Source organism: Pleurodeles waltl, chromosome 5, assembly GCF_031143425.1.
Source record: "Pleurodeles waltl isolate 20211129_DDA chromosome 5, aPleWal1.hap1.20221129, whole genome shotgun sequence".
NCBI classification, from domain to species: Eukaryota; Metazoa; Chordata; class Amphibia; order Caudata; family Salamandridae; genus Pleurodeles; species Pleurodeles waltl.
In genome coordinates this window covers 1805884223-1805910460 of record NC_090444.1, presented here as the reverse complement: position 1 = coordinate 1805910460, position 26238 = coordinate 1805884223, and the positions used below count along the sequence as shown (strand labels likewise).

The window sequence follows — 26238 nt, the reverse complement described above, 5'->3', positions numbered from 1 at the left end:
TGTCTAGAAATGCAGAGCTGTCTCCAAGGACAATCAACATGTTCAGACATTGTGTTCTGTGTGCTCAGCCTTGGACTGAGTGTACAGATTAAATGACTTACTAGGAACGAGCAACATGTACAATGATTTCCTAGTACATAATCACATAAATAAGAAGGCATGTAAAAGGTTACCGATAGAAAAGAAGTATGTGCATTTGAAAATGGAGACTCTAAGCAGGCCCTAACGTGCCCTCACTACAGGAAGGAGACCCCTCTAGTACAAAACCTATGCTTTAAGGCTTTCCATAATTTGTATGTTTGCTGTACAATGCAGCCTACAAGCAAAGTATGAAAAACAAGGCAGAATGAAAACATTTCTCTCTGTTGACCCTGCTACAAGGAGGCATAGGATTTTGACACAAATCCATCTAAAATTCTTTGTAAATAGGGATTTATATAAAAATCCATGGGTAGTTGCATGGGAATGCCCATACACCACTCATAGAACACTTCCTTAATGTAAAGTAACACAATGCGGCGCACAGGACAACTTTGCACTCCCTTGGATTACTATCTAATGCACATCACAATCAGCACTGGATAACAAATCCTATTTGAACATCCTACCGGATATTAGTGATTCAGACTCTGAATACACTAGCAAGATTGATTGTTGTTTGTATTACGATGGAAGTAGTTGTGAGGGAAAAAACATGTGTGAGATGAAAATAGGAGGGATTAAAATAAACATAACGCAGAGTCAAGCTCACCCTATACAACTGTAAACAAGGAAATATGTAGAGAGAAACTGTGAAGAAATTAGAAGAACAGGTAATACCCAACCGAAATAAGTCCTGATAGGGGTGTAGACGAATAACGTCAACAAGACAATGGAAGGGAAGCTTTAAGTAGGGGCCATCTGTTTGAGGATGGTTATAATAGGAAGCCTAAGATATTGTGCTGAACCCTAACAGTCCAGAACAGGTTTTGGGAACCAAAAAACAAGAGACAGGTGTCAAGATGAGAAAAGATTTTTGAAGGGTTTTCAGAAGAAATTGGGATGTTGAAGGGGTTCTCACATAAAAATGTGTTGAGAAAAAAAGTCAGTTATTTATAAATTAAGGAGGGTACCACTTAAGTATAGCGACAAAGTGATACAGGGACTGCACAAATTACAGGAGGCTAGCATAACAGAGCCTGTAGACTTAACAGTATGGGTGACGTCATCAGTGGTGGCTAGAAGGACAAACAGCAGAGTTAGAGTCTATGTAGACTTAAGTGATCACTAATAATACTCCTGGCAGAAACATCAATCATCGCATTGTTCTCCACCAATGATTTGTAAGCAGCTTACTATTAGGTACCTCTCCACCTTAAATGAAAGAAGCTCAACATTTATTACACCAATTGCCAAATTCTGGTTCAAGTGGATACTATTCAGACTTACAAGAGTTGCTGCGGTTTTCCAGAGGCTAATGCACAAACTATTTCAAAATCATGCTGGAAGTTCTTGAAGAAATAGGGTTGACTTTATTTTAGTGGATGTAAATGTGCAGTGAACAGTGTAACCTACTTAGAGCATAAAGTTGGTCACAATAGCATCAAACCCATGCGATTTATGATCGAGGCGATGAGGTGTACACCGCCACTAAGAAGATGTAAGAGCTTTCCTCAGTTTGGCAGAGTTCTACTCAAAATTTGCAAAAAAAACTTTCTGATGAAAACTGATTCAATCAGACAACTTCTTAAGAATAAGGTCAAATTTGAGTTGACTCCTGCAAGTCAAGAAGATTTTTGTGGTATAAAAAGAAATATGTAAAGCTTACCATTGGAGGGTACGGATCCAAAAGGTAAGTGTATGACGAGAGGGAAGGGGTTTGGAGCTGTTCTTAACCAGATAGATTGTGATGGGAAGGAGTTTGTAATCATGTTGGCATCTTGCACTCTAAGGCTCAGAGATGAAAATTATTCTGTTAGAGAGAGAGATAGAGGCACTAACTTTTGATTGAGGGCTTGTACGCTTTAAATTATTTGTGTGGCGTTTGTCTCTTGTAATACAATCAGACCTTAAATCATCAGTTGAGATTCTGCCCTACAGCATTTTATATAGGGCTTCCTGAGCCATAACCAGGGTGTCCATGAGGCTACAGGATCACATCTATGCCATGCATTATGTTCCGGAAGTGAGTTAGCCATATTTTAAGGCTCATGCCCTTGCCTACAAAAGAAGGTCAAGTGAATGATTGGAATGAATATTGTGTTGCAACTTTTGAGGATGAAGAAGCAATCCTAATCCATACTTTTAATTGGAAGGAGGAAGCAGTGAGTGATAAACTGTTATGTGAGGTGACAGAATATATAGAAACAGACTGCCAAAATAAGAACAATGTGGGGAGGAGCCAAGATGGTGACCGGGAAGGACGCTTGAGAAAGCGCTCCGTCTCGGGCTCGCCACCAAAATAACTGCAGGGCGCCCCGGGGACGCCAACATCCTCGCACAGGAGTGGGACCCGCTCTGAGAACCTCTCTCCCCCCGTCGACGGTTACGGAGGCGTTTGTGCGGCCGAGAAAGGAGGTTCCTGAACGACGACGCCGCCTCGGGAACTGCGGCCGCCATCTTGCCTCGTAGCGAGGCCCAGAGCTCCGTCCCTGAGCCCCGAAGGTGCGGTGGGGGTGCAGCGGCGAGGGGATCCCTTGGCGGGAGGGCAGCAGGCCCGCCGCTGGGCCCTGCACCGCTTTGGGCTGCTCCCCCTCCCCCCCTACCGCTTGATAACTTTTTCCATTGCTGGCCCGGGGCGGAGCAGCGGTGAAGTTGCGGACGGGGACTCCTGGTGGTTCCCCCCCCCAGCCCGTGGACCGGCTGCGAGGCATGCCCCCCTCCCCTTGGCCGTCTGGAGCGCCGGCGGATCAGGATCGGTGGGGGGACTTGCTCTCTACGCCCCCTGAACATTACTGGTGGCTCCGGCAACTTTTTTGAACGCTCGTGGGCCATGTGGGAAGCGCTCATTGCAGTAAATTATGTACACCATCATTCCCCTGGCACGGGGATTAGAACCCTGCATGGAAGCTCAAATGAAGGAGCGCGCACATGGCGATCAACGTCGTGAGGATGAGGGGCCCACACCCAGGCCCTGAATTGTCCAGGTCGACTGCAGTAACACTATGGGCGCGCGGGTTTCGCCGCCCCCCCCTGCCCCACCATCCGTCGCCCTCCCGCCGGTGCCGGTGGAGGGGCCTGGAACTCACATCAAAGAACTTAGGGCGGTCGGCAACCTAAAAAACTAAAAGCGTATTCCGGTGTGGATCCGAGCGGATATACGGCCCTCCATACCTGTCCAACCCGGGGACCGTGGGAGTTTGCGTGGGCGCAGAAGGAACAGGGACTCACAAACTGAGACAAAATGGCCGGGATATCAAAATCAGCGAGGAGTCAAGACCGGGGCACGCATGGACCAGCGCCTGGGGACCAGCAACCCATACCCACTTTACAATCACTGGAATCTACACTTTTGGCCCACTCCACACAATTTGAGAAAGTACTCCAAGCAATCATGGAAACAAAAATTTCATTGGAAAATAGAATAGACACAGTATCACAAGACCTAAATATCCTTAGAGCGGACCACCGCAAACTATCCGACAAAGTGAAGTCAACGGAGGTGGTGCTAAACGAAATGAGCCCCAAAGTAACAGACAACCAAAAACAAATTCTCCGCCTGGATCTAGAAGTAAAAACACTGCAGAGAAGAGTAGAAGAGGCGGAGGGAAGATCACGACGCAACAACATCCGGTTTCTTGGATTTCCGGAAAAATCATTAGATTAAAATTCAGAGATTTTATTGGAACAATGGTTAGCCGAAGTGGTCTTGAATAAAGCCCCATCGAAATTCTTCTCAGTTGAAAGAGCATACAGGACTCCCGGGCGCCCCCCAGTACCGGGCCAGCCCCCAAGACCGCTGATAACCAGGTTCTTGAACGTTAGAGACCGGGATGCGATATTGCATCAATTTCGCAGTAAAGGCCCATTTCAGTATGAGGACTCAACTGTTCACGCCTATCCAGACTTCACTCAGGAAGTGCAAAGACAACGCAACTCCTTTGCTCAAATAAAACAACGTCTCCGTGAGCATGACATAAAGTATGCTCTGCTATTCCCCGCCAAACTAAGAGTACTAACAGATGAGCGCACCCACGTGTTCACATCTCCGGAGGACGCTTGGACATGGCTGCATGCCAAGGGTTTTGCCCAACCCCAAGAAGCAACCGGAATCAACGAAAGCTGGTCCACAGCGTCCCCACGGAAACGCTCCAAGAGGCGACCCGGGGGTCAACCCACAGTGAAACAGGCTGCGGAAGAGAGAGCCAGGGTCCTGAAGGAAACTCCCCTTCTGACACAAAACTCTTTCGAGGCCCTCAGAACCCAACAGGAGGAGGGCTCGGAATCGGAGTCAATAAGTTCGGATTCCACACTAACCGGGTCGCTGAAGGGCCCGGAGATCACCCCCCGGTCCGCAGACATACTCTAAACGAGCGCCGCCGACCGGCCACCAGGGCGAGATCCGCCGCCATAGAAGGAGAGCAGGACTGTACATTGTGTGCTTTGTTGGCTGCGGTTGGACATATCGCTTGACATTATGTATCCTTGTTTTGCTGCTCTTAGAGCCAACTCCTGTACTCAAGTTGCGCGTAATTGGTGGCGGCGCATGGCGGGGGAGGGATGGTTAGCTGCGACCTGGGGACGCCCTACAATACTTGCAGACTGTGTCTGCAGAAGGATGCGAGCCCCTATTATGAGCCGCACCTGGATAGTATTATTGCTCCCCCGCAGACAACCACATGGACACAGCCTAGTTTGCACCCCAACGGGGTGCGCAGTTTTTTGTTGGTTCACAGTTGGGGATGGGATCCAGTTGGGGAGGGTAATTACTAGTTCGTGCACCGCGGATCTGCGCATAACACAGGACACATGGTTGGGGGTGGGAAACAGGGTCGACGAGGTGAAGGGGAGGGAGGAAACTGCTCGGATCCTACCAGGGAGCAGAATGTTAGTTGCATCACTACAAAATAAACATGGCCCAACATACAGCCTATAACGCACGCAAATATGACATAGTCACCTGGAATGTCAGGGGCCTCGGGAATCATAGCAAAAGGACCAGGGTGCACGCAAGACTCAAACGCCAGGGCATACACATTGCAATCCTACAAGAAACCCACCTGCGGGATCCAGACCTACAAGAACTGCGGTACAAATGGGGAGGACAGATTGTAGGTACATCTTATTCAACCTTCGCGAGGGGGGTCCTCATATGGATAGCAGGGAGTGTCCCATTTCTTCAAACATCACACAGGATAGATCAGGGGGGTAGGTACGTAATAGTGGAGGGTAAATTAGACGGCAAACAACTATCACTTATAGGAATATACGCCCCTAACACTGCGCTACCTGAGTTCCTGAATACGCTTACCCCAGCATTATTGGCGAACCCCGCAACACCCGCAATATGGGGGGGAGATTTTAACAATACGCCGGACCCGACATTGGATAGGTCTAGCCCCCCCACACACCTAGCAGCTAATAGACACCCCAGGCACCCCCTGGCAACATGGGCCAACAACATGGGCCTCTATGATTTGTGGCGTATGAAGCATCCACACCACAGAGAATATTCATTTTATTCTGTGCCACATAAGGTGCACACCAGGATAGATCTACTATGGGGCACCCAGGACATTTGCACAGTAACTAACGGGATTGAATACTTAGCTAAAACACTATCAGACCATTCGCCACTCAAAATAACTCTAGACTGGGGCAGGAGGCGTCAAGCGATCCCAACCTGGAGACTACAAGTGGAAGCACTGCAGGACCCTGCATTCACAGATGCCCTGAAAACAGCGCTCAAACAGTACTGGGAATTGAACGCTGACACCACAAACTTAAGAGCAACGGAGTGGGACACACACAAAGTAGTGACTCGTGGGCATTGTATTTCCACTACATGGGGGGTAAGACGCACGCTCCACGCAGAAGTTAGCAAGCTGGAGAAGAAATTAAGAGCACTAGAAAATGCAGTGGCCCGCAGCGAAACACCATACACGTCATTAAAAGATGCACGCGCAGAATACGCAGCCGCCGACGCCACATTACGCCTTCATGACTACAAATATCACTTGACCAGATTACAAGCGGAAGGCGACAGATCGGGCAGGCTGCTCGCATGGCTCCTGCGGGAGGAACAGCAATGCCCTCCAATTGGGGCAATAGGGTTAGGCGCAGGCGCACTAGCAACCACACAGGAAGAAATAAATGATGCGTTCAGGGAATACTACACACAACTATACACTTCACGCACATCATGCACCCTCAACAATTCGAGTCTTTTTTGGCGGACTCCTCCCTGCCCCAACTCACACACGCTGATAAGGAGTCACTAGAGGCCCCTATTACACTAGGCGAACTTAACAAGGCTCTAGAACAACTACCTAGAAACAAAGCTCCAGGGACAGATAGCCTGCCATCAGAATATTACTCTACCTTTGCGTCACATCTCACTGCACGTCTCCTAAAAGTTATTGAAGAAGCGGAGGTTAACGGAATTCTCCCCCCCACAATGAGAGAGGCAATGATAGTGGTCCTCCCGAAACAGGGACGAGACCCCACCGACGTTAGGTCCTACAGACCTCTGTCCCTGCTAAATCTAGATTGCAAACTACTTGGCAAAATACTAGCCAACAGGCTAGCTCCACACATGCACACTTTGATACAGGAAGACCAGAATGGATTCATTCCAAAACGTAACACCTTCCTCAACATTCGCAGGTTACTGAGCGTAATGGGCGACACCCCTCCGAGTGCATTTGAGGAAGCAGTGATTTCGCTAGACATCGAAAAAGCATTCGACACACTGGAATGGGACTTCCTGTTTACCACCATGCAGCGAATGGGCATAGGCCCAAAATTTATAAGATGGGTACGCATTCTTTACACGAACCCACAGGCCAGGGTGAAGACAGGGGGTTTCATATCAGAGAGCTTCCAGATTAGCAGGGGAACAAGGCAAGGGTGCCCCCTATCCCCCCTGTTGTTCGCCCTGGCGATGGAACCACTGGCCGCGCGTGTCCGAGCAAAAACAGAAGACTGGGGGGTGGTAAGGAACGGCACCTCCCACGTCATATCATTGTACGCAGACGATGCCTTGATATATATACGCAGCGCAGAGGAGGTGCTCCCACCAGTGATGTCATTGCTGTGCGAGTTTGGAGAGATCTCGGGATTGATAGTGAATTGGGGGAAATCCTGCATATTCCCGTTGGTCGGCTGGTCCCCAGAGCGACGTGAGAATACCCCATCAGGCCAATTAAAATGGTACTTTGACACATTTAAATATTTAGGGGTCAACGTCTACCACAGTGCGGAAGACCTCAGGGATGGCAACCTGGGGAGAGCGGTGACATCTATGAAGAGCTCATTGCGTTTCTGGAATAAACTACCGCTTTCACCACTGGGAAAGGTAGCCATAGCCAACATGCTAGTACTGCCCAGGCTGCTGTATTACTTCGCTGCCCTGCCGATCACAATCCATAAAAGCTTTTTCAACAGTTTAAATTCTGCACTGGTGCAGCTTGTGTGGGGTGATGGTAGAAGGCGGGTCGCACTCAATACACTACACCACCCGGTGGCGGCGGGTGGGCTGGGAGCCCTTAACTTTGAGCTCTATTCTGCAGCAGCGCAGATGCAGTGGATATTAAATTGGATCCATAATCCTGGTGCAGCGGAGGCCACCTGGCTGACAACCGGACTCCGGGGAGTCCCTCTGCTTGAGTGGCTCATGAACAGGCAAACCAAAACCACATGCGTAAATCCACTGATGACAGCAGCTCATGCATACTGGAAGAAGTACATTCAAAAAGAAGCCAAAAAACTTCCCTACTCACCTCTCCTACCACTAGAACAAATCCCCGGATGGGTGACAACTGGATCTCACTCGTCCGTAACCTGGATAGATGCGAGCATAAGCACGGTAGGAGAATACTTCGAGGAAGGAAAACTAATGTCCTTCGAAGCCATACAGGCCCTCACAGAGATCAGCTCGGGCAATTTCTGACATACCACGCTATATGCCACGCCATTAGAAGCACATGGGAGTCTGGGAACGCTGAGCCAAGCATCTCGGCTAACCTGCACCATATGCTGAGCTACGACGCTCGTGAAAAAGTAGTGTCAAACACGTATAAACTTCTGAATAAGCCCCCGGAGGCTAGTCTGCAAAAAGCTCGGGAGAGGTGGAATGCCGCACTGCCTGCCCCGACTTCAGAGACAGAATGGCCGAAAGCCCTGAGTCACACACGCGAGGTCTCAAGGAACCCCAGATTCCGATACACACAGTTTAATTACTTACATCAGACATATGTAGCGCCAGCCAGGATAAAACGCATGTTCCCTGGATCGGACCCAACTTGCCCCAGATGCAAAACCCCAGCAGCACAGTTTTATCATATGGTCTGGGAGTGCCCGCGGGTGCAGGGGGAGTGGGCCGTGCTGACCACTGTACTGTCGGAAATGACTGGCCTGGGCCTAGATGCGAATCCCAAATCCTGTCTCCTTGGCCTTAGGCCAAGAACCAAAAGAAGCAAACACATGCATAAATTCGTAGACCTGGCTTATGCAATGTACAAAAGACTAATAGCCATGAACTGGAAGGCCCCCAAGACCCCCGACCATGGTGCCTGGCTCACTCTCACGCTTCGCTGGGCACGAGCTGAATATCAAGTACTAACGAAACTGGCGCGGGGTGGACTGCGACACTCGGGCTGTGAAACCTGGGGTACACTGGTCTCCAAATTAGAAGCAAAGAACGCCGAAAAACCCCCTTGAACCGCAGATAGCCACGACTATACAGTTAATCACGGGCTTCGCCCTGCCTGCAAAGCGGCAGTAAATCAGGAGAAACGCACACGCCTACCAACAGCACCTCGGCACTGATATCAATACACCACACACTTAAGCGCATACAAGACAAATAGCACGCACAGGCCATCATGCCCAATTTGTGGATACAGGCTCTACAGTAGCCAAGCCAAGCCACCCCCCCCCCCACTGTCCTCTCTCCCCCCCCTCCTTCCATAGGGGGCGCCCTCATCTAGAACCCTAACCGGCAATTAAAACCTCACACGAAAGAAAGCTTTAAATGCGCGTGCCGGCATTGCCTGAAAGTCTCGACATAAATGCGCGGATCTAGCGGTGCACGGAAGTTATCAGTTGTTTGTTAAGTTTAATAATAAGCGCCCAGCAAATTACTGTAACTGACAATATCCTTGTATTGCTGTTAACTGAGCGCATTGAAATGTATGTCACAATTGAAAAACCAATAAAAATATGTCAAAAAAAACAAATAAGAACAATGTGCTAAAAGGGTTGGGCGCCTTTTGGGAGGTACGAGATGAGTTAAAAGTACAAAACAGAAAAGTGATGAGTATTGAATGAGTAATTGTGCTAGGGATTTTAAGACGTTGGGTGCTTGAAATTTCCCAAGAAGGGCATTTGGGAATTGTGAAGATGAGGCAGAGAGTTAAAGGTACTTATGTGTACTCGTGCTTGGATAAAGACCATGAGAATAATAGTGCATTTCATGTGAAACTTCTGATAAGACGCAGGTGACTTTGGACCTCCACAGTGTACCATTATGAAGCATAATATGCAATGGGAACGGATTAATATTGATGTCATGGGTACAGTTAATGCAGGAATACGGTGAGGCCAGGAAAGAAAATGTTACCTGTAACTGCAGTTATCCAGTATTGGTATCTTATATCTATTCTCATACTTGACTCATTCCCTGTTGTTGAAGTGTGAGTCACATGGTACAATAGAAACCAATGCTGAAAAGCTTACATAGAAGTTAATGTTAAAAGACATTCACTTTAATAGCTTATCAGCATCATTTAAGAACACCCAAAGTCCAGCCAATTATGCAACAGCACCATTTAGAACAGTCAACACAGAGGCTCCTGTCTCTCAGATTTTCCAGCACAAGAGAGATGTACACTGAATTCGAGTAAGAGGAACCTCTATGGGGAGGAGGGTGGGTTGCATAGATACCAATACTGGAGAACTACAGTTACAGGTAAATAAATACTTTTCTTCTCCAGTACTGGATCTTTCATAGATTCACATGCTTGATACAGAATAGTCAGCAGTTAGTATTTTAAAAAAAACAACATCACAAGTATATTGCAGAAGGCGGGAAGATAGAATTGTCTCACCGTATTGAAATAGATCACGTAATACTGCTTGTACCACAGTCGCATCAGTTTTGTCAGCTGAATCCAGGCAGGAATGCTGCGTAAAGGTGTGCATGTTGGACCAGGTTGCTGCATGACAGATCTGCTGAATGGGCACACCGGTAAGGGGAGCTAGGGTAGTGGAGGTGGCTCTAGTGGAATGAGCCTTAACGTTACATGTTAAGGGTCTGCCTGCCTGTGTGTGACATAATTGAATGGCTGTTGCGATCCATCTAGCTAAAGTTTGTTTGGTCATTGGAAATCCCCTTCGTAAAGTTCTGCAGGCTATGAATAACTGATCAGTTTAGCGAAATTGCCTTGTTCTGTGTGCCTTAATGTCCAAACTATGCAGGGATTTATCCGCCGTTGTTTGAGGATTGGGAAAGAAAGTTCATAAAATTATGCGCTAGTTGAGGTGAAACTCCGAAGGAATTTTTGGTATAAACCTGGAGTTTGTTCTTAAGATGACGCTACCCTGTTTAAATTGAAGGAATTGATTCCTGATGGTAAATGATTGTATGCTACTAACCCTTCTTGCCGAAGTCAGTGCCAGAAGTAACAACATCTTCCATGTCAGATATTTTAACAGTGCTTTGTGGAATGGCTCAAATGGATGTTTCATTAATTGGCTCAGTTCTACATTGAGATGCCAAGCAGGAGGAGGTTCCTTCACCAGAGGAGGAACCAAGAACAGTCCTTTGAGGAATTGTTTGACAATTCTTGCCAACCAAACGGAACGGTGATCAGCTGTCCTCCTAAAACAGGATATCGCTGCAAGATGTACTCTAATGGATGAGCGTGTGAGACCAGTTTTTACCAAATGCAAGAGGATTTTGATTTGAGGAAATCGGCTGTATACTTTTCTCTTGGCACCATAAACAAAAACATTTCTATTTGAGTTTACACGTTTTATTAGTAGTGTCAGCACTCGCTTTTGCTAAGATCTTCCTGCAGTCTGTCGGTATATTTAAGTTTACAAATTCATTGAACTCAGGAGCCAGGCCAGCAAATGTAGAGAAGTCACATTGGGATGGAGTACCTGACCATTGCTCATTGTCAGCAACGTTGGAATGGGCTCCAGTTGAATGTGTGTCTGTTCTGACAGAAGCAGGAGTTCTGTGAACCAGATCTGTCTGGGCCTTCTGGGAGCAACGAGGATCATTCAAATGGTTCTCTTCTCAGTTTCTTGAGAATCCTCAGCATCAATGGGATTGGGGGAAAAGCGTCAGCAAATATTTTGGACCATCGAAAATGCATTCCCCCGCAACCCTTTCTGAGGATGCCAGCTTGTGCAGAATTGGCATTTTCTGTTCGTCGCAAGCAGATCTATGTGTGGCTTGTCCCAGCGAGCGAAGATGGTGTCCAGTGTCTGCTGGTTGAGCTCCCATTTGTGGCAGCTGGTAGTTGTCCTGCTTAATTTGTCCTCTAACACACTGGCAGCACGTGTTCTGCCTTGAGAGTTATCTGATTTTGTATTGCCCACTCTCAGATTGTTTGCACCTGTTGTGAAGGAGCAAGCTCTATGGCTTTGAGTTCCAGGAGACTGATGTGGAATTTCTTTTCGGATGTGCTCCATTTTTCGCTGACGGATAGATCTTGGAGATGAGCTCCCCAGCCATCCAATGACACGTCTGTTGTTATGATAAAGTCTGCCCCTTGGAGATGTTGCTCCTCTGAGCTCACCAAAGCATTGATGTTACTGTTCTTGGGGTAATTTGAATGATGTCTTCGAATGACCCTTGAACCTGTGGCTATTGCTTGTCTAGTTCTTCTTGCAATGGGCACATGTGCAGCCTGTAATTTGGTACTAGAGGGATGCAAGAGGAAATCATACCCAGGAGGACTTGAACTGTTGAAATGAAACTGACTTTTTTACACTGAACTTTTGAGATAACTGTTGAATCCTGAATTGCCGTTCCTCTGAGACGGATACTTTGTTTTGGGTGGTACTGAGGACTGCACCAAGGAAAGTCAACTTCATTGTTTGGAGGAGAGATGATTTCTGCTTGTTTACTGTGAGACCCAAGTATCTGAAAAGGGGAAGGCAGAGTGTGGTGTCTGTAGTGGCTTGGAGGGATGTTGGAGCTTTTATCAACCAATCGTCCAGGTATTGGATTGCTCGCACTCCCTTCTGTCTTAGATGAGCTGCCACTGGAGCGAGACACTTGGTAAATATACATGGGGATGATTTTAGTCCAAGGGGGAGGACTCTGAACTGTAGTGGGTGCTGCTTCCTTGAATCATAAGTACTTGAAATGTTTTAGATAAACTGGTACATGGAAATAAGCGTCCTGGAGATCTAGGGCAGTCATGTGGTCCCCATGACTGAGTAGATTTAAAATATCTTGCAGGGTGACCATTGGACTTTTTTTTCAAGTACTTGTTGACCTTCCAAAGGTATAAGATAGGGTATCAGGAAGAAACAGGAGGCAAACCCAATTCTCTCTAAGTCTTCGGGATCTCTTCGATTGCCCCTTTAGCTGTAATGGTGGATATCTCTAGCAAGAGTTGTTTTAGGTGAGAAGGAGGTGCTCCCTTTGGGGGGACATTTGGCGGCTTGTTGGTAAATTCAAGTGTGTGTCCTTGAGCTATGACATCCAGAACCCATTTGTCTGTTGTTATGAGGGACCACTGGTGAAGATAGTTTGATATACGCCCCCCCCAAGTTGATGTCCGAAAGTGTGGGGGTCAACTGGCACTGGCATCAGGTCACTGTTTTCTGGCAGTGTTTCGGCCTCTGATAGGTTTTTTCCTCTTGCTGGTTGTTTATATGCTGCTGCAGATGGATGCGTATTGTTGGATGTACTCTGAGCGATATTGGCTCTGACAGGGTTGGAGCTGTGGTTTAAAGATTTGAAAGCCTCCTCGATAAGAGAATGAACCTCTGCCCCTAACACACTAAAGGGCTGTGGTCTCATTTGCAATATTGTTAGAGACTTGGCTGTGTCTGTATCAGCATTGATAGCCTGTACAGCATCATCAATATGCTTGCCGAATAATGCTTCACCATTGTATGGCATAGCTAAGATCTTCCTTTGAATCTCTGGTCTGAATGATGTTGCTTTCAGCCAGTCTTGTCTCCTTAGCACTACTGCTCCTGCTAATTGTCTGAAACCTATAAAGGAGATATCTATTGCACAGTCTATTATCTCTGACAAAGCCCCCTCTCCCTCCTGGCATCAACCTTTGCTATTTTCCGCAAGAGGTCTATGTATTGAGCCATCTTAGGATTGCCTGGGAGGTGGCTGCTCTGACTGTGATGGCTGCCATGCTGGAGAAACGCTTGCCTATATTGTCTGGTGTTGTGACAGGTGTTGAAGGGTGCTTGGAATGTCACTGGACCGCTTGATAGATGACAGAATCCGGTTCGGGGTGACCAACTACACATGCCGGTGAATCATCCAGAGCTTTTGACTTCTTGTCTAGTCTAGGCATTTCTGTCAACACTGTAGCATGATTTTCCATTGTTTTTATACCCTCCTGACAAATAAAATTCACAACTGGGATAGCTCTTATAGATCTCTTCAAGGGTTCCTTAAAATCATTAAGAAGCAATCTGTTTGTTTGGTGGTCAAAGAGAGTTGACATCTCTTTGCTGCCCTTTCCATGATGTTATGAAAACCACCAACATCATCAGGTGGTGAAGGAGGAGATGGTGTGGTTAACAAATAATCATCCCATTCACTGGGTGTGGAGGCAGAGTCATGTATCCCACCCTCTTCTGCATCCTCATCTGAGGTCTGTGGATCATCAACTGAAGGGTCTGCAAATGTCTTAGACAGTGATGGTAAAGGGGTCACTGGCATTTGTAAAGTGTGAGATTGCTGTATCGGTGTTTGTAGTTGCAGAGACTGAATAGGTGTTTGCGGTTGTAATCGAGGTACAGCTGCATCTGGATCTGGAAACTATATAGTAATCGTGGAGCATATGCTGGAGACAAGAAACCAAGTGCATTGGTAACGGCACTGACTGTTCCAGCTGTTGAGGTTGACTATAAGTAGAGTCTTCTTCATCATAGTGTTCTTTGCCTACATAATACTGATCATCATAAAATTGCTCATCTTCATCATCTTCTTCTTGACACTTAACATGTAACTCAGATGGGCTATGTGCCACTTCAAATGGGCCTTCATCAGCATTGTTGTCCAGTATATGTGCAGGCAGAAATGGTAAAAACTAGGTGACGTGTGTATAGGAAGGAGCGTCTCAGTATTTAATGTGTCCAAAAGGGACATGGCAGAAACAGGCATTAGAAGTGGCAGAGGCGCCTTTGTGGATGGTGGCAAAATTTCTGTCATTAATGTCTTCGTCGACAGGAAATTCATTGTCAAAATTGTCGAAGAGGCATTTCTTGGTGTTGACGTGGATGGTGCTGTCGGCATTTGCATCTGCGGCGTCATCATCGGCGGTGCTAGCATCGATGGTGTCTTTGTCGTTGAGTTTTTTTCATTGACAAGGCTGCCATCAATGGTGTTCTCTTCATGGATGGTTTCGTTGACGGTACTGTCGTCGATGGTGTCTTTGTCGACTGTGGTTTCGCTGACAACATCATTGTCAACAGGTGCTTAGGTGTAGACCTGACTGAAATTTTCATGATCTTACTAGGCACTTTCTGTGATGATGGTGCCATCATCGACAATAGCTTTGAGGTGGTAATAGTCTTTAAAGCCACTGGAGATGAGGATATTATCATTGGCGATACTGCTGAAGTGAAGGTCGACATCATGATGGTAGTAATGGTCACCGACAACAGTGTTATCGACGATGGCCTCATTGCTGGTGAAAATGTTGATGAAAACTGGAATTGTGACCCAGAAGCTGTTTTGTCGTCGACTGAAGGAATTTTGAAGTCCTTTTGAAAGAAACTTGCATTATAGAGGTACCTGATGACTCAGACTGAAGTTTCTGTCAGGAATTGTTTTCCTTGACTGCAATTTTTGAACGCACATGACATGTTTTCTTGGCAGCCTTTTTAGGTGGTTTTGATGACTCCGTGACAAGTGATCTCCCTGTTTTAAAGAATTTCTCTGTCCTACAGGAGTCGTCATTATCCTCCTCAAAGAGAAGATTTTCTTTTGATTTGAGCTTTTGCAGCATTAATAGTAATCTTTCCTCTCTGTCCTTCAGGGTTTTCTGGGAAAACGTGCGACAAATATTACTGTCTTTAACTGTATGCTCTTGATGGAGGCAGTAAGTGCAATCTTTATTGGGGTCCTCTGAAAGCATTCTTTTTTGACATAGGTTCAACATGGCCTAAATAAATCTTTTTTAGGTTGTTCTGACATTGTTAGGTAGTATGAGATTAGAAAATATAAATATTTATCTAACCTGAAATAAATCTTCTTGAACGTAGATTTGTTGAAGAGAAAACTGAGCAGAGCTCAGGGAGACTCCCATCACACGATGTGAGGTAGAAAATCTGAGAGACTGGAGCCTCTGGGGTGAGGGTTCTAAAGTGTGCTGTTGCATGATTGGCTGGACTTTGATCTTTTTAAATGATGCTGTTAAACTATTAAAGTGAATGTCTCTTAGCATTAACTTCTTTATGTAAGTTTTTCATTACAGCATTCTATTGTACCATGGGACTCCCACTTCGCGATTGTGAAAGATTCAAGCAGGACAATCTATGAAAGAGCAACAATAGTCCTTGAAAATGAATTTTTTAAGAAGGTCTGAGGAAGAGATGGTTGAAAGATTGCAGGGAAGGCATTTGATTAAGCATAACACCGCCTTGGTGCATCATAGCAGTAGCATCTGCAGTATAGAAAGGTTTAACAGAGTAACTAAAGACATCCTACAACTGGGACGTACAAATATAACTGTAACACACTGTAGGTTTGAGGTCAAAAAGTTGTTTTGGGCTTACAGGATTACTCCTAGGGATTTAAAGGACATGGGGCCAGATGTACCAAAGGATTTTTCCCATTCTGTGTCTATGGGAAAATGCTTTAGTACATATGGCCATAATTCCTTTAAATTAATGAAGAAAAGAAGTCAGTTTTCTAGAGATAACCTGGTTTGAGTGGAAATAGGTAGAAAAGTGTTTTGGTGGCCTAATGAGGTTGTGAAGAAAATTGAAAAGGCTCAGGGAGTTTATAGAACCAATTTTGATACTTGTTATGGTATAAAGGAAGTGAAATTGGAGGCTGCACAATGGGCTTGTGCAAGAAGGGATGATAAAGCACACAAAGATGAGAGCAAGTTCATCGGTCCATTCACAGTGGTGGAGGTGATTTGCAATTCTGCCTTATTGATGAAGTGAACGTATAGAAAATGAGCAGGTTGTGTATCAGATTGCTGGTGTGAGGGAAAAATAGAGGACAGGAAGGCAAAAATGTGATTGGTTGTTGGATGAGTGCGTAGATACACATGGTGATAGAGATGAGGAGATCTCTTGCTCACAGTCAACTAGTGGTGTAGCTAATCAGGGTGATTCTTCCATTGGCAAGGAGGGGGCGAGGTTCCCTCATGTTGGAAGACAACCTTGAGTTGGTGATTCTGGCAATTATGCAAGTAAGGAGGCAGGGGTGTAAGGACAGAGTGCTGGAATGAAGTGAAGGTCAGGAAGGAGGATTGTCATGTGAAAATATTAGATGATTAGGTTTGTGATGATTAAAATTCATATAACCTTTAGCATGCATTTGTCTGATTATGTTTCTAATGAATTTCATAGATGCTCATTTACTCCTGAATATGTTTAAGTTTTACTGTAGAATTTTATCATTACATGTTAAATTATGTTAAGAGGAGTGCACTGTTGGGGTTTACATAAGGGTTGCCATTAGTACTGTTTCCCTGCACCATAAGCCTTCTTCTTAGTCATTCTGTATTCTGCATCAATTATGTTATGTGTAATGCTTCTATCTTCTGCTTCAGACCTCTAGAGCAGTTGGTTGAGCGCTGTTTAAGAGGCAGCACAAAGCTCCAGGGTGGCTTATAAAGTACCATATTATTCCTACACCAAATGTTTACTGGGTATGGTTTTGAAAAGTGGTATTATTGTCACATTCAATGATCTTCAATTTACCTAATTCCAAAGGTTGGAGGGTTGAATCTGTCTTGTTGGGATTCAAAATTGTGCTCTTCAAGTCTCAAAGCAAATGCCCTCAGTGAGTGCTTCAAGTACTAAGGCTCTTGATGGCTTCAAGCATCTTACATAAATGTACAAATGAATCATGTTTTGGAGTCCTACACAGGGGTCAGTGCCAATGTGACATAAATCTAGGTATAAACAACTATCAGGCCTTAGCTCTCTCTGCATCCTAAGTCATTATCAGAAGGTTGTCAGTACATCCGATTATGCTACAGCTGAGATTCCATAGAAAATAATTTTAGAACATATGTCCTAATAGCGTTTCACAGTGGTGCAACCAGCATGGAAACCAATAAGGAATTCTGCTAGACACTCAAAAAAGCTACATACTAGTTGGCACCCTACTTTAGCCTACTCTGTACACTCCATGTTTTCTGCCAATTATTTGTGGTTCTTCCATACTTTTCTGAGCGATAGCTCAACTAAGTCTGTTCCTTTTACATGAGGAAATGTTTCCTAAGGCTTCTCCTGACACCGCCTCCCATCCTAAATCCAACAGAGGTCCTTTTCCTATGACATACTTGGTTCTTACATTTGAGTTTATCCCTATGATGGACTGTAGGGCACACGCTTGTGTGGCCAGTTGTTCAAAGCAATGCAGTTTAGTGCTGCACACAATGGTCTTTAAAAAGGCTAAGTAAATTGACATTTTATGTTGTGCAAGCAACTGTGCTAATCTCTCCTCAACATGGGGCTTGATTTTCCTTTGCATGTCCTACTGCCCTCCAGTGTGTGCACGTGTATACACACACACATATATACGCACTAATGTTTTTGCACGCCTCTCTGGAATTTCACAATCTGCTCTTTGCGGTGGTCCACCTTTCCATTAACTTGAACCTACTGTCTCCATCTTTCACAGAGGTTTGTGTTACTGGATTTTAAGTCAGTCCTGGGATCCCAATACCATGGCAGCAGTTCTTGTGTAAAAGCTTAATCTGCTGGAATACAAGATGTAAATTTGTAACTCCTTAACGAAATGGCCGCAAAGCAAGCATCTGGGTGAGTACCTCACTCAAGTTTTGAAAATTCTTTGGTCTGTGAACCTAAAATCATATTTGATGCCATCTAACGAAAAATAACATTAATTACATGATTAAAAATTCTAAATAAACGTACAGTGAATAACACCAAATCTTCACTAAAGTGACCTCATGGCTTACCAAAGTAGTGATGCAGCACTTTTATGAGGAGCCCTTCAAATCAACTGAAACGGTCTGTAGGAGAGTTCCTCTGTGGTTGCATCGCTTCCTGCAGCCTCTCTAGCTTTGAATAGAGCAACATTTAAATTCAGGTTCTTGCCCTTGTTATTGTGGGTGCCATTTAGCCTGTTGTGAGTGAGAGTTCACATGCTTGAGTCTCACTCGCAGTGTGTGGCACTTGTGGTCTGTGGTATTTGTGTATAGACTGTATGTAGTGTAGGTCCATTGAATGGACCTACTTAAAACTTAAACTTGAACCAGTGGTTACCAAATGCGACAACCTTTTGGGATCTAGGATTTGTAGCTGTGATGTGCTACATATGACCAACCGGAGTAACTCAACTCATAATAATTTGTACCATAAAGGCAGAAACCTTCGTAATGTAACCAGATATCTCCAAGATGCCAAAATATACCATGCCTGACTTTTCCCTTAGGTTGCATGTTTCCTTTTCCTGGAATATACCAAGGAGACAGCTTTAGACTTGTGCTCTCTGTGCTCCCGCAGGTCAGGTACAACTACCCACACTGCCCACCCTTCTAGGCCATGCCCGCCTCATGATCAATGCTGATTAATTCCATGATACTTTCAACAGCTGGACAGTAAGCGGTGACTTCAACGTTGTCCACCAGGATAGGAATGGTTACCAAGGTTCACTTTGTGCAGAGTTATCCTCTGTGGTCTGGCGTTAGTGGCCTTTCATTAGCAGGCATCAGGCCAGGTCAATCTGTTAACCAACACAGATCAGTCTCAATTCTCTCAGTGGGACCTCGTGTCCATTTGCTTCCACATTGTAGCATTAGCTCTCCTGCCATAGCTGTTCGCTGTGGACAAGACGGTAGAAAGCAGAGTCTTCCTTATTAGACAGCACTTGAGGGGACCCCATCTCCACCACCTTCCCAGCCTGCATCACCAGCACCCGGTCGGAGTCCATGATCGTGTCCAACCTGCATGAAGAGAGAGAGGCATGGCAGGTGCATTAGGGAAGAGCGTAACATGGAAGAGAGTGACAGCACTGGCACCACACAGGTTGTCCCTCGTACAGTGAGTTATGGTAGCTTAGGAGTAAGAGCTGAGAGTGAGTCCTGCTGATCCTCAATCCATGGCTCAATGACCCTCGCTACACAGCTCCTGTGACCCGCAGCTGCAGGCGACCAGAAGGAGGATGGGCATAATCACAGGACAAATACAGTGCTCCATCCACAGAGGTTCAGCCAGTAAGCCCCCTCATCATTTAAAACAAACAGTGGCCCTCATTTACCACTCATATAATTTACACTGCACAGTGGCCCTCATCTACCACTCATGCAATTTACACTGCTACAATGGTAAGTAAATTCATGGTATCTTTTGTGTCACACAAAACCTGGGTAAAACAGTAAATGAGTGCTAGTGGATGGTGTTCACTCTGGGAGTTGTGAACATCTGTCTGTCTTACTCTGATTGTCCAGGGGTGGGAGTACCCTTCCCCCCCTCTATAATAATGTTATAGACGCCTCTAGCAAGGAAGGAGCAGGGGAAGTGAGAGGCTGTAGGGGGCAATGAGAAACACACCTGGCACAATAGGGTCCTTTCTGCATACAACACAATGAGCAAAATCAAAGAGAAGCATCTACTGGTAGAAGGTACTGACTACGTTTAAATGAGCCAGGTTTTATTGTATGCAGAAACACTTTCAAGTTCTGCTCATTCCCTGCTTGTGTGGCCTGCAGAATTCAGCAATGGCAGCTGACAACTTCACACTGTGCTGTAGCAGAAACAATATGGACAAAGCTACCCTGTGGATTATACACAGTCAAAGAATGACCCTGCTTGCCACTCCACCTACATCAGACCATATAATAATGCTGCATCTCACCAGGCTCAAACTAAATCTCACAGCACCATTCAGCACGCACACAGACAGCCATATCACACACAGTGCAGCGTCTCACACCCAAAATGCACATGACTCAGACTGAACCCCACAGCACCAACACTGCACCCTAAAGATCTCACAGTATACTACTGACAACACACTGTGCTAAAAGCACTCACACCGCATCCGACATGCATCACATTGCACCTCAATGCACCCCACAGAAACCACACTGTACTTAACAGCACTGAAACTGCACTCCACAACACACACCCACACACACACCACACCCACATCGCACCCTATCGCCCTCTGCATCCAGCATCACTCTGTACAGCACAATTTACTGCCCACCACAGATTGAACCCAAACTTCCCCCAGTCAGGCCTTACTTTACCGCAGAAATGGTGGGTGCGCTGCAAACATGTTTCCATTTCCAATTCAGGATTGATGAATTCACGACCATAAAACTTAAAGATGCTATTCCTAGTAAACATTGAATGGAAGAAGCTGCGGTACCTGTGAGCGATCGTCAGCATAGTCCTATCAGCAAATCGTTCCCGAATGGCCTGCTGCAGCAGCCGGTCGGTCCTCTGGTCCACACTGGCTGTGGCCTCATCGATGCATAGAACCTGCAGCACAGGGCGAGATGGAGCATGAGCGGAGAGAGGCAGCTGCATGTTTCTGTAAATCTCGGAGGTGATGGGAGGGTCCTGGCGGACTTTAACAGTTCAGCCTCTCTTCTGATTTGGGAGAAGTCCTACGGTGCTGGATTTGTGAGCTGGGACTTTTCCTGTCTCGCCGATACACTTATTTATTCTGTGTATTTACAATGTCAACACTATACAACTGCTCCCTGAAGTTTCCCATCACCTTCTTCCACTTATATAAGCGGTCTGAAGCTGCTGTACTTTCCAGGGCCGAGCCTGCGAGTGCATGCGAGACGCTGTTGTGTTTTGTAAAGGGCTTGGAGCCCGCCTGTCACTCACCATTGGCTGGTTTTCGTGGCACTTTTCTTTACAGCCTCCTAACTCATCAAGGCATGTCTGGCATCATTTCCGTTCCTCTGTGTGGAGCAGGGATCAAGCACTAATTGATTCAACTTAATTAATGCCCGTCCACTGCTCCTGACCTGATCAAAGTACTATTTTGTTCTAACTTCCAGTGCCCCACAAACAGAGGTTTTGTGACTGGCAAAAACATGCCCAGCAGGACAAAGTCGAAAGGTTTTATTTTTTTAAAGCGAACCTTATTTTATTTTGCTAAGACGTCTTTTCTCAGTTAATTTCTCATGTTTTCTTTTGTTTTTGCTCGTGGGCGCTGCTGTCAAAAGATGACAACTTGTTCGAAATTTGCGAGACCTATTACATTGCAAACTCTTTTTTTATTGTTATAAAAACCTCTTTACGTCTAGGAGCTAGATTGTTTAAACTTGGTGAAAGCTCATCCACAGCTCAAAACAAAGCCATGCATTTTCTACCCCATTTCCTACACTGCTAGTGATATCTGTCTTTAGCTGACAGAGTCACATTTAAAGAGAGGGTATCCCTCAGCTGGTCTCAGAGAAGCTGAATTATGAATGATCCTCAATGAAAATTAGCTTTTTGCTTTGATGTATATGGGTTTTATAGATACTAGGAGAAAGCTAATTTTTCTGTCTTCAATCACTTACCTTGGCATCTGACAGGAGGGCTCTTGCCAAGCACACAAGCTGCCTCTGTCCCACCGAGAATTTCTTCCCTTGTTCTCCCACTTCTGAATTCAACCCACCTGCATGGAGATAACAACAGATACAGAGTTAGATGGCAGACTGGTAAGGACAAGCAATTTGTGAGTTGTGGATGGCTAACAGTCAACAATGGGGCCATTATCCACAGAGTGGTTGTACGTTTTATCAGAGACAGAAGCATGAGCCTTCCACAATGTCACTCAGAGCCCTGATGCAGAACCCTCCATCTTCATGATGCTGACAGTTTATTTTTTAATGACTCCTTAGGGGACTGAATGGGGTAGATGTGCAGACCTCCTTCTCAACAAACCATGGGGGACCCCTGCTTAGTTCACTATTCTCTTCCATTTATCTCAGTCATGTTGTATTTCTTTACTGAGCACAGGCTCCTGTGAGGCTCCTAGGATGCAGTTTCTCTCTTTATGTGATGTATTCAGAAAGTAACTGGAACTTTAGAGAGAGTGGTAGCCTGATGTTAACATCCGATGAATAGTCAACAACTAAGCTAAGCCCCATGGGATGTAAAACTGGGGACACACTATTGTAATGGATGTTCCTTACAGGTCACTCTGCAGTGGTAGTGACTTGCGCCACACTCACCCATGCGAGCTACCACTTCTTTCAAGTGGCACTGCTCCAGGACTTGGTACAGCTCAGCGTCCAGGTGACAGCCCCTTGGGTCTAGGTTCTCCCGGATCGTTCCACTAAAGAGAAAGGGGTCCTGGGGAATGATGGCCAGCTTGGACCTGTGCAAACAAGAAGTGAGACACATCGCTAAACTTCAAAGCTTGATTTGATAGGAATATAACATTATGTCGAGCAGGTGTCAGTCTATAGGAAAATAAATTCTGATGGAGAAAGAAACAGTTCAGGAGAGAGTGATAGACAGAGCGAGGGGGAGACTTTCAACCTTCCACTCCTTTGTACACTGATGTCTGACTTGCCAGGGTGATTAAACATGTACAAGTTCAGGAGATGTGCATACTGCACCTGTCACTGACTCTTGAGATCTCAGTAGGGCAGCTGGATAGGTGAGTTTCTTCTTGAACATGCAGAAAGTGAAAATTGGGAAATGACCATTACTTTTTTTTGCTTAGTTGCTTCCTTTACCACCTTTACCAATTCCTGCCCAGAGGGAAAGTCTATATTCTGGGCTTCATAGTATTTCGTGTCTATCACACTACATAGAGATGTGTTGGTGCTGGACACCTGAAGCAGAGATTGTAGCAGGAAGGTTTGAATTTTTTCATGGAGGACAGCAATTGAATAAGGAGCCTCAAGTCAGAGAAGCTTGGATAGCAAAAATGTATCATCGCTGAAGGCCACTGAAGGGATCTTTGTGTTACAGCTAGGTATAATCTCCTCAATCCAAAAAGTAGCCAGGCTATGTGCACAGACTAGTTAAACAGGCACTGTATTCCAGTGTAATGGCACTGCAGCAGAAGAGACAACAGTTTAAATCGGCCTCATCTGCAAAAAGGGTCCTTTTAAGTGGGGAACGCCACTAAAATAATATTTCTGGATGTTTTGTACAGAGCAGTCTAGGATCATGTTATACATCTAGGTTGCTGTTAATGCAATAGCTACCATGCATGCCAGGCAAATACAGTTACAAGGAGGAATGTTCAGAAGAACAAGTTACTTACCTTCGGTAATGCCTTATCTTATAGAGACTCTATCTAGCCACAGAGTCTTTACCTTGGAATAATCCCCAGGCGTCAGACTGGATCTGGAAATCAGCAGTACCCCTGCACACTGGTAGGTGGCGTCATTTGGCTATGTGTGGCATTGTCCCCGCCAGAAGAGACGTGCATAGTGCCTATATAGGTGCCCAGCGTGCTGACGTCAGTTTCTTTTTGCAACATTCCTTGCCAGGAGCTATGAGCCACAGAGAACACTGACCACTGGTGTGTGGAACTATGGCCCTGAAAAGGGAACAGCCCTGCATCTAAAAATCTATTAGCAGAGCAGAGAGGATGGGTGGGTCTGTAAGGAATCTGTGGCTAGACAGTCTCTACCAGATAAGGTGTTTCCCAAGGTAAGTAACTTGTTCATCTGATAAGACCTTCTAGCCATAGGTTCCTCACCTTAGATCAGATACTCCACATTGCTAACGCAGCGGTTGCAGCCTTAGCTGTGGGAGTATGGGCACGCAAGCCCTCCAGCGGTTGCTTCTTAGCCATTACGTAGCAGATCTTAATTCACAGCACAATCTATGGGGACATGGTTCGCTTCAGCACGGCCTTCCCATTCTTGGCTGTGGCATATCCTACGAACAGTCGTGTGCAGTCAAGAATGACAACCCTCTTTTTGAGTCCAGGTGGTGGAATCTCTCCTCTTCTTTAGAGGGATGAGGTGAAGCATAAAAGGTAGGCAAGGCGATGGACTGGCCTACGTAGATTGGGGTGACTACCTTATGCAAGAAGGATGCTCGAGTCCAAAGAACCAGTATGTCTGTGTAGAAGGAAATGTATGGAGGCTGAGATGACAGCTCCTGCAGTTCACTGATCCTCCAGCCAGATGTAATTGCCACCAGAAAGTCTGTCTTGATGATGAGGAGTCTAAGAGGGTTTTTATGAATCAGCTCAAAGGGAGTGTGCAGGAAACAGGCCCCTTACTGCAGTACCTCCACCCCACTGTTTGCCTGATATTGATGCTGACTTGACCGAGAGTGTGCTGGTACCCTGCTAACCAGGCCCCAACAGCAGTGTTCTTTCCCTAAACTGTGCCATCGTTTCCACAATTGGAACACCCCTGGCACACAGCTAAGTCCCTTGTAAAAGGTACCAGTGGTACCAATGGCTCTGTGGCCAGGGGGGGGTCCCTGAGGGCTGCAGAATGTGTTATGCCAGCATAAGAGACCCCTCACAAAACACATGCACACTGCCATTGCAGCTTGTGTGTGCTGGTGTGGAGGAAAAGGCAAAGTGGACATGGCATCCCTCTGTGGGTGCCATGCCTACTAACCACTGCCTGGGGCATAGGTAGCTCACCCCTCTAGCAGGCCTTACAGCCCTAAGACAGGGTGCACTATAGCTGCATGAGCAATATGCCCCTACAGAGTCTAAGTCAATTCTTAGACATTGTAAGTGCAGTGTGGCCATATTAAGTACATGGGCTGTGAGTTTGTCTTTATGAACTCCACAGCTCCATGATGGCCTCACTGAAGACTGGGGAGCCTGGTATCAAACTTCTCAGCACAATAAGCCCACACTGATGCTAGTGTTGGATTTATTATAAAATTCACACAGAGGGCAACTTAGAGATTCCCCCTGTATTTTACCAAACCCTTTAGTGTAGGGCTGACAGGTCTGTGCCAGCCTGCCACAAACAGACAAGTTTCTGACCCCATGTGGTGAGAGCCTTTGTGCCATCTGGGGTCAGGAACAAAGCCTACTCTGCATGGAGGTGCTTCTCACCTCCCCCTGCAGGAACTGCAACACTTGGCGGTGAGCCTCAAAGGTTCAGGCCTCCTGTTACAGTGCCCCAGGGCACTTAAGCTAGTGGAGATGCCTGGCCCCCTGACCAAGCCCCACTTTTGGAGGGAGGTCAGGCAGGAAAATTAGGAAAAAGAAGGAGGAGTGACCACTGCAGCTGCGACCATCTCTAAGGTGTCTCATCTGAAGTGACCTCCTCCTTGCAGAATCCTCCATCTGGCTTTGGAGGAGAGTGACCAATAGGGATAGGAATGTGCCCCCTCCCCGAAGGGAGTAGGCACCGGAAGGGTGTAGCCGCCCACAGGAAAAGTAGCTATTGGCTACTGACTTTTGACCCCTGTAATGCCCCTAAACCTAGTCTTTAGGGGCACCCCTGAACCTTGCTCTTCAGATTCCCGCTGACCTCAAGAAGAAGAAAGAAGAAGAAGGACTGAAGAGCCAACCCCAGCAGTGAAAACTCCAGACGACAACTGACTTGGCCCCAACCCTACCAGCCTGTCTGCAGCTTCAAAGGCTCCTGCTGCAAAAGGCGATGCATCCTGCAGCACCAGTGACCTCTACAACCCCCCAGAGGACTGACTGCCCAGCAGAGGACCAAGAACTCCCAAGGACAGTTGCCCTGTCCAGACGAAACCTTCCAAAAGGACTCCAGA

At 46.1% G+C, this 26238-nt stretch overlaps 1 protein-coding gene across 1 annotated transcript in view; it reads right to left on the bottom strand.

Annotated features, from left to right (window-relative positions):
* Positions 1-9082: 9082 nt before the first annotated feature.
* LOC138296821 (ATP-binding cassette sub-family C member 10-like) overlaps positions 9083-26238 on the bottom strand; it is a 669768-nt gene continuing 652612 nt past the window's right edge. Inside the window, exons 19-22 of the mRNA XM_069236276.1 lie at positions 22749-22894; positions 22092-22189; positions 20939-21051; positions 9083-19508 (exon numbers count right to left, since the gene is read on the bottom strand). Of these exons, the coding sequence (XP_069092377.1) occupies positions 19361-19508; positions 20939-21051; positions 22092-22189; positions 22749-22894 (505 nt within the window). The 3' untranslated portion in view covers positions 9083-19360. The remainder of the gene's footprint in view (positions 19509-20938; positions 21052-22091; positions 22190-22748; positions 22895-26238) is intronic.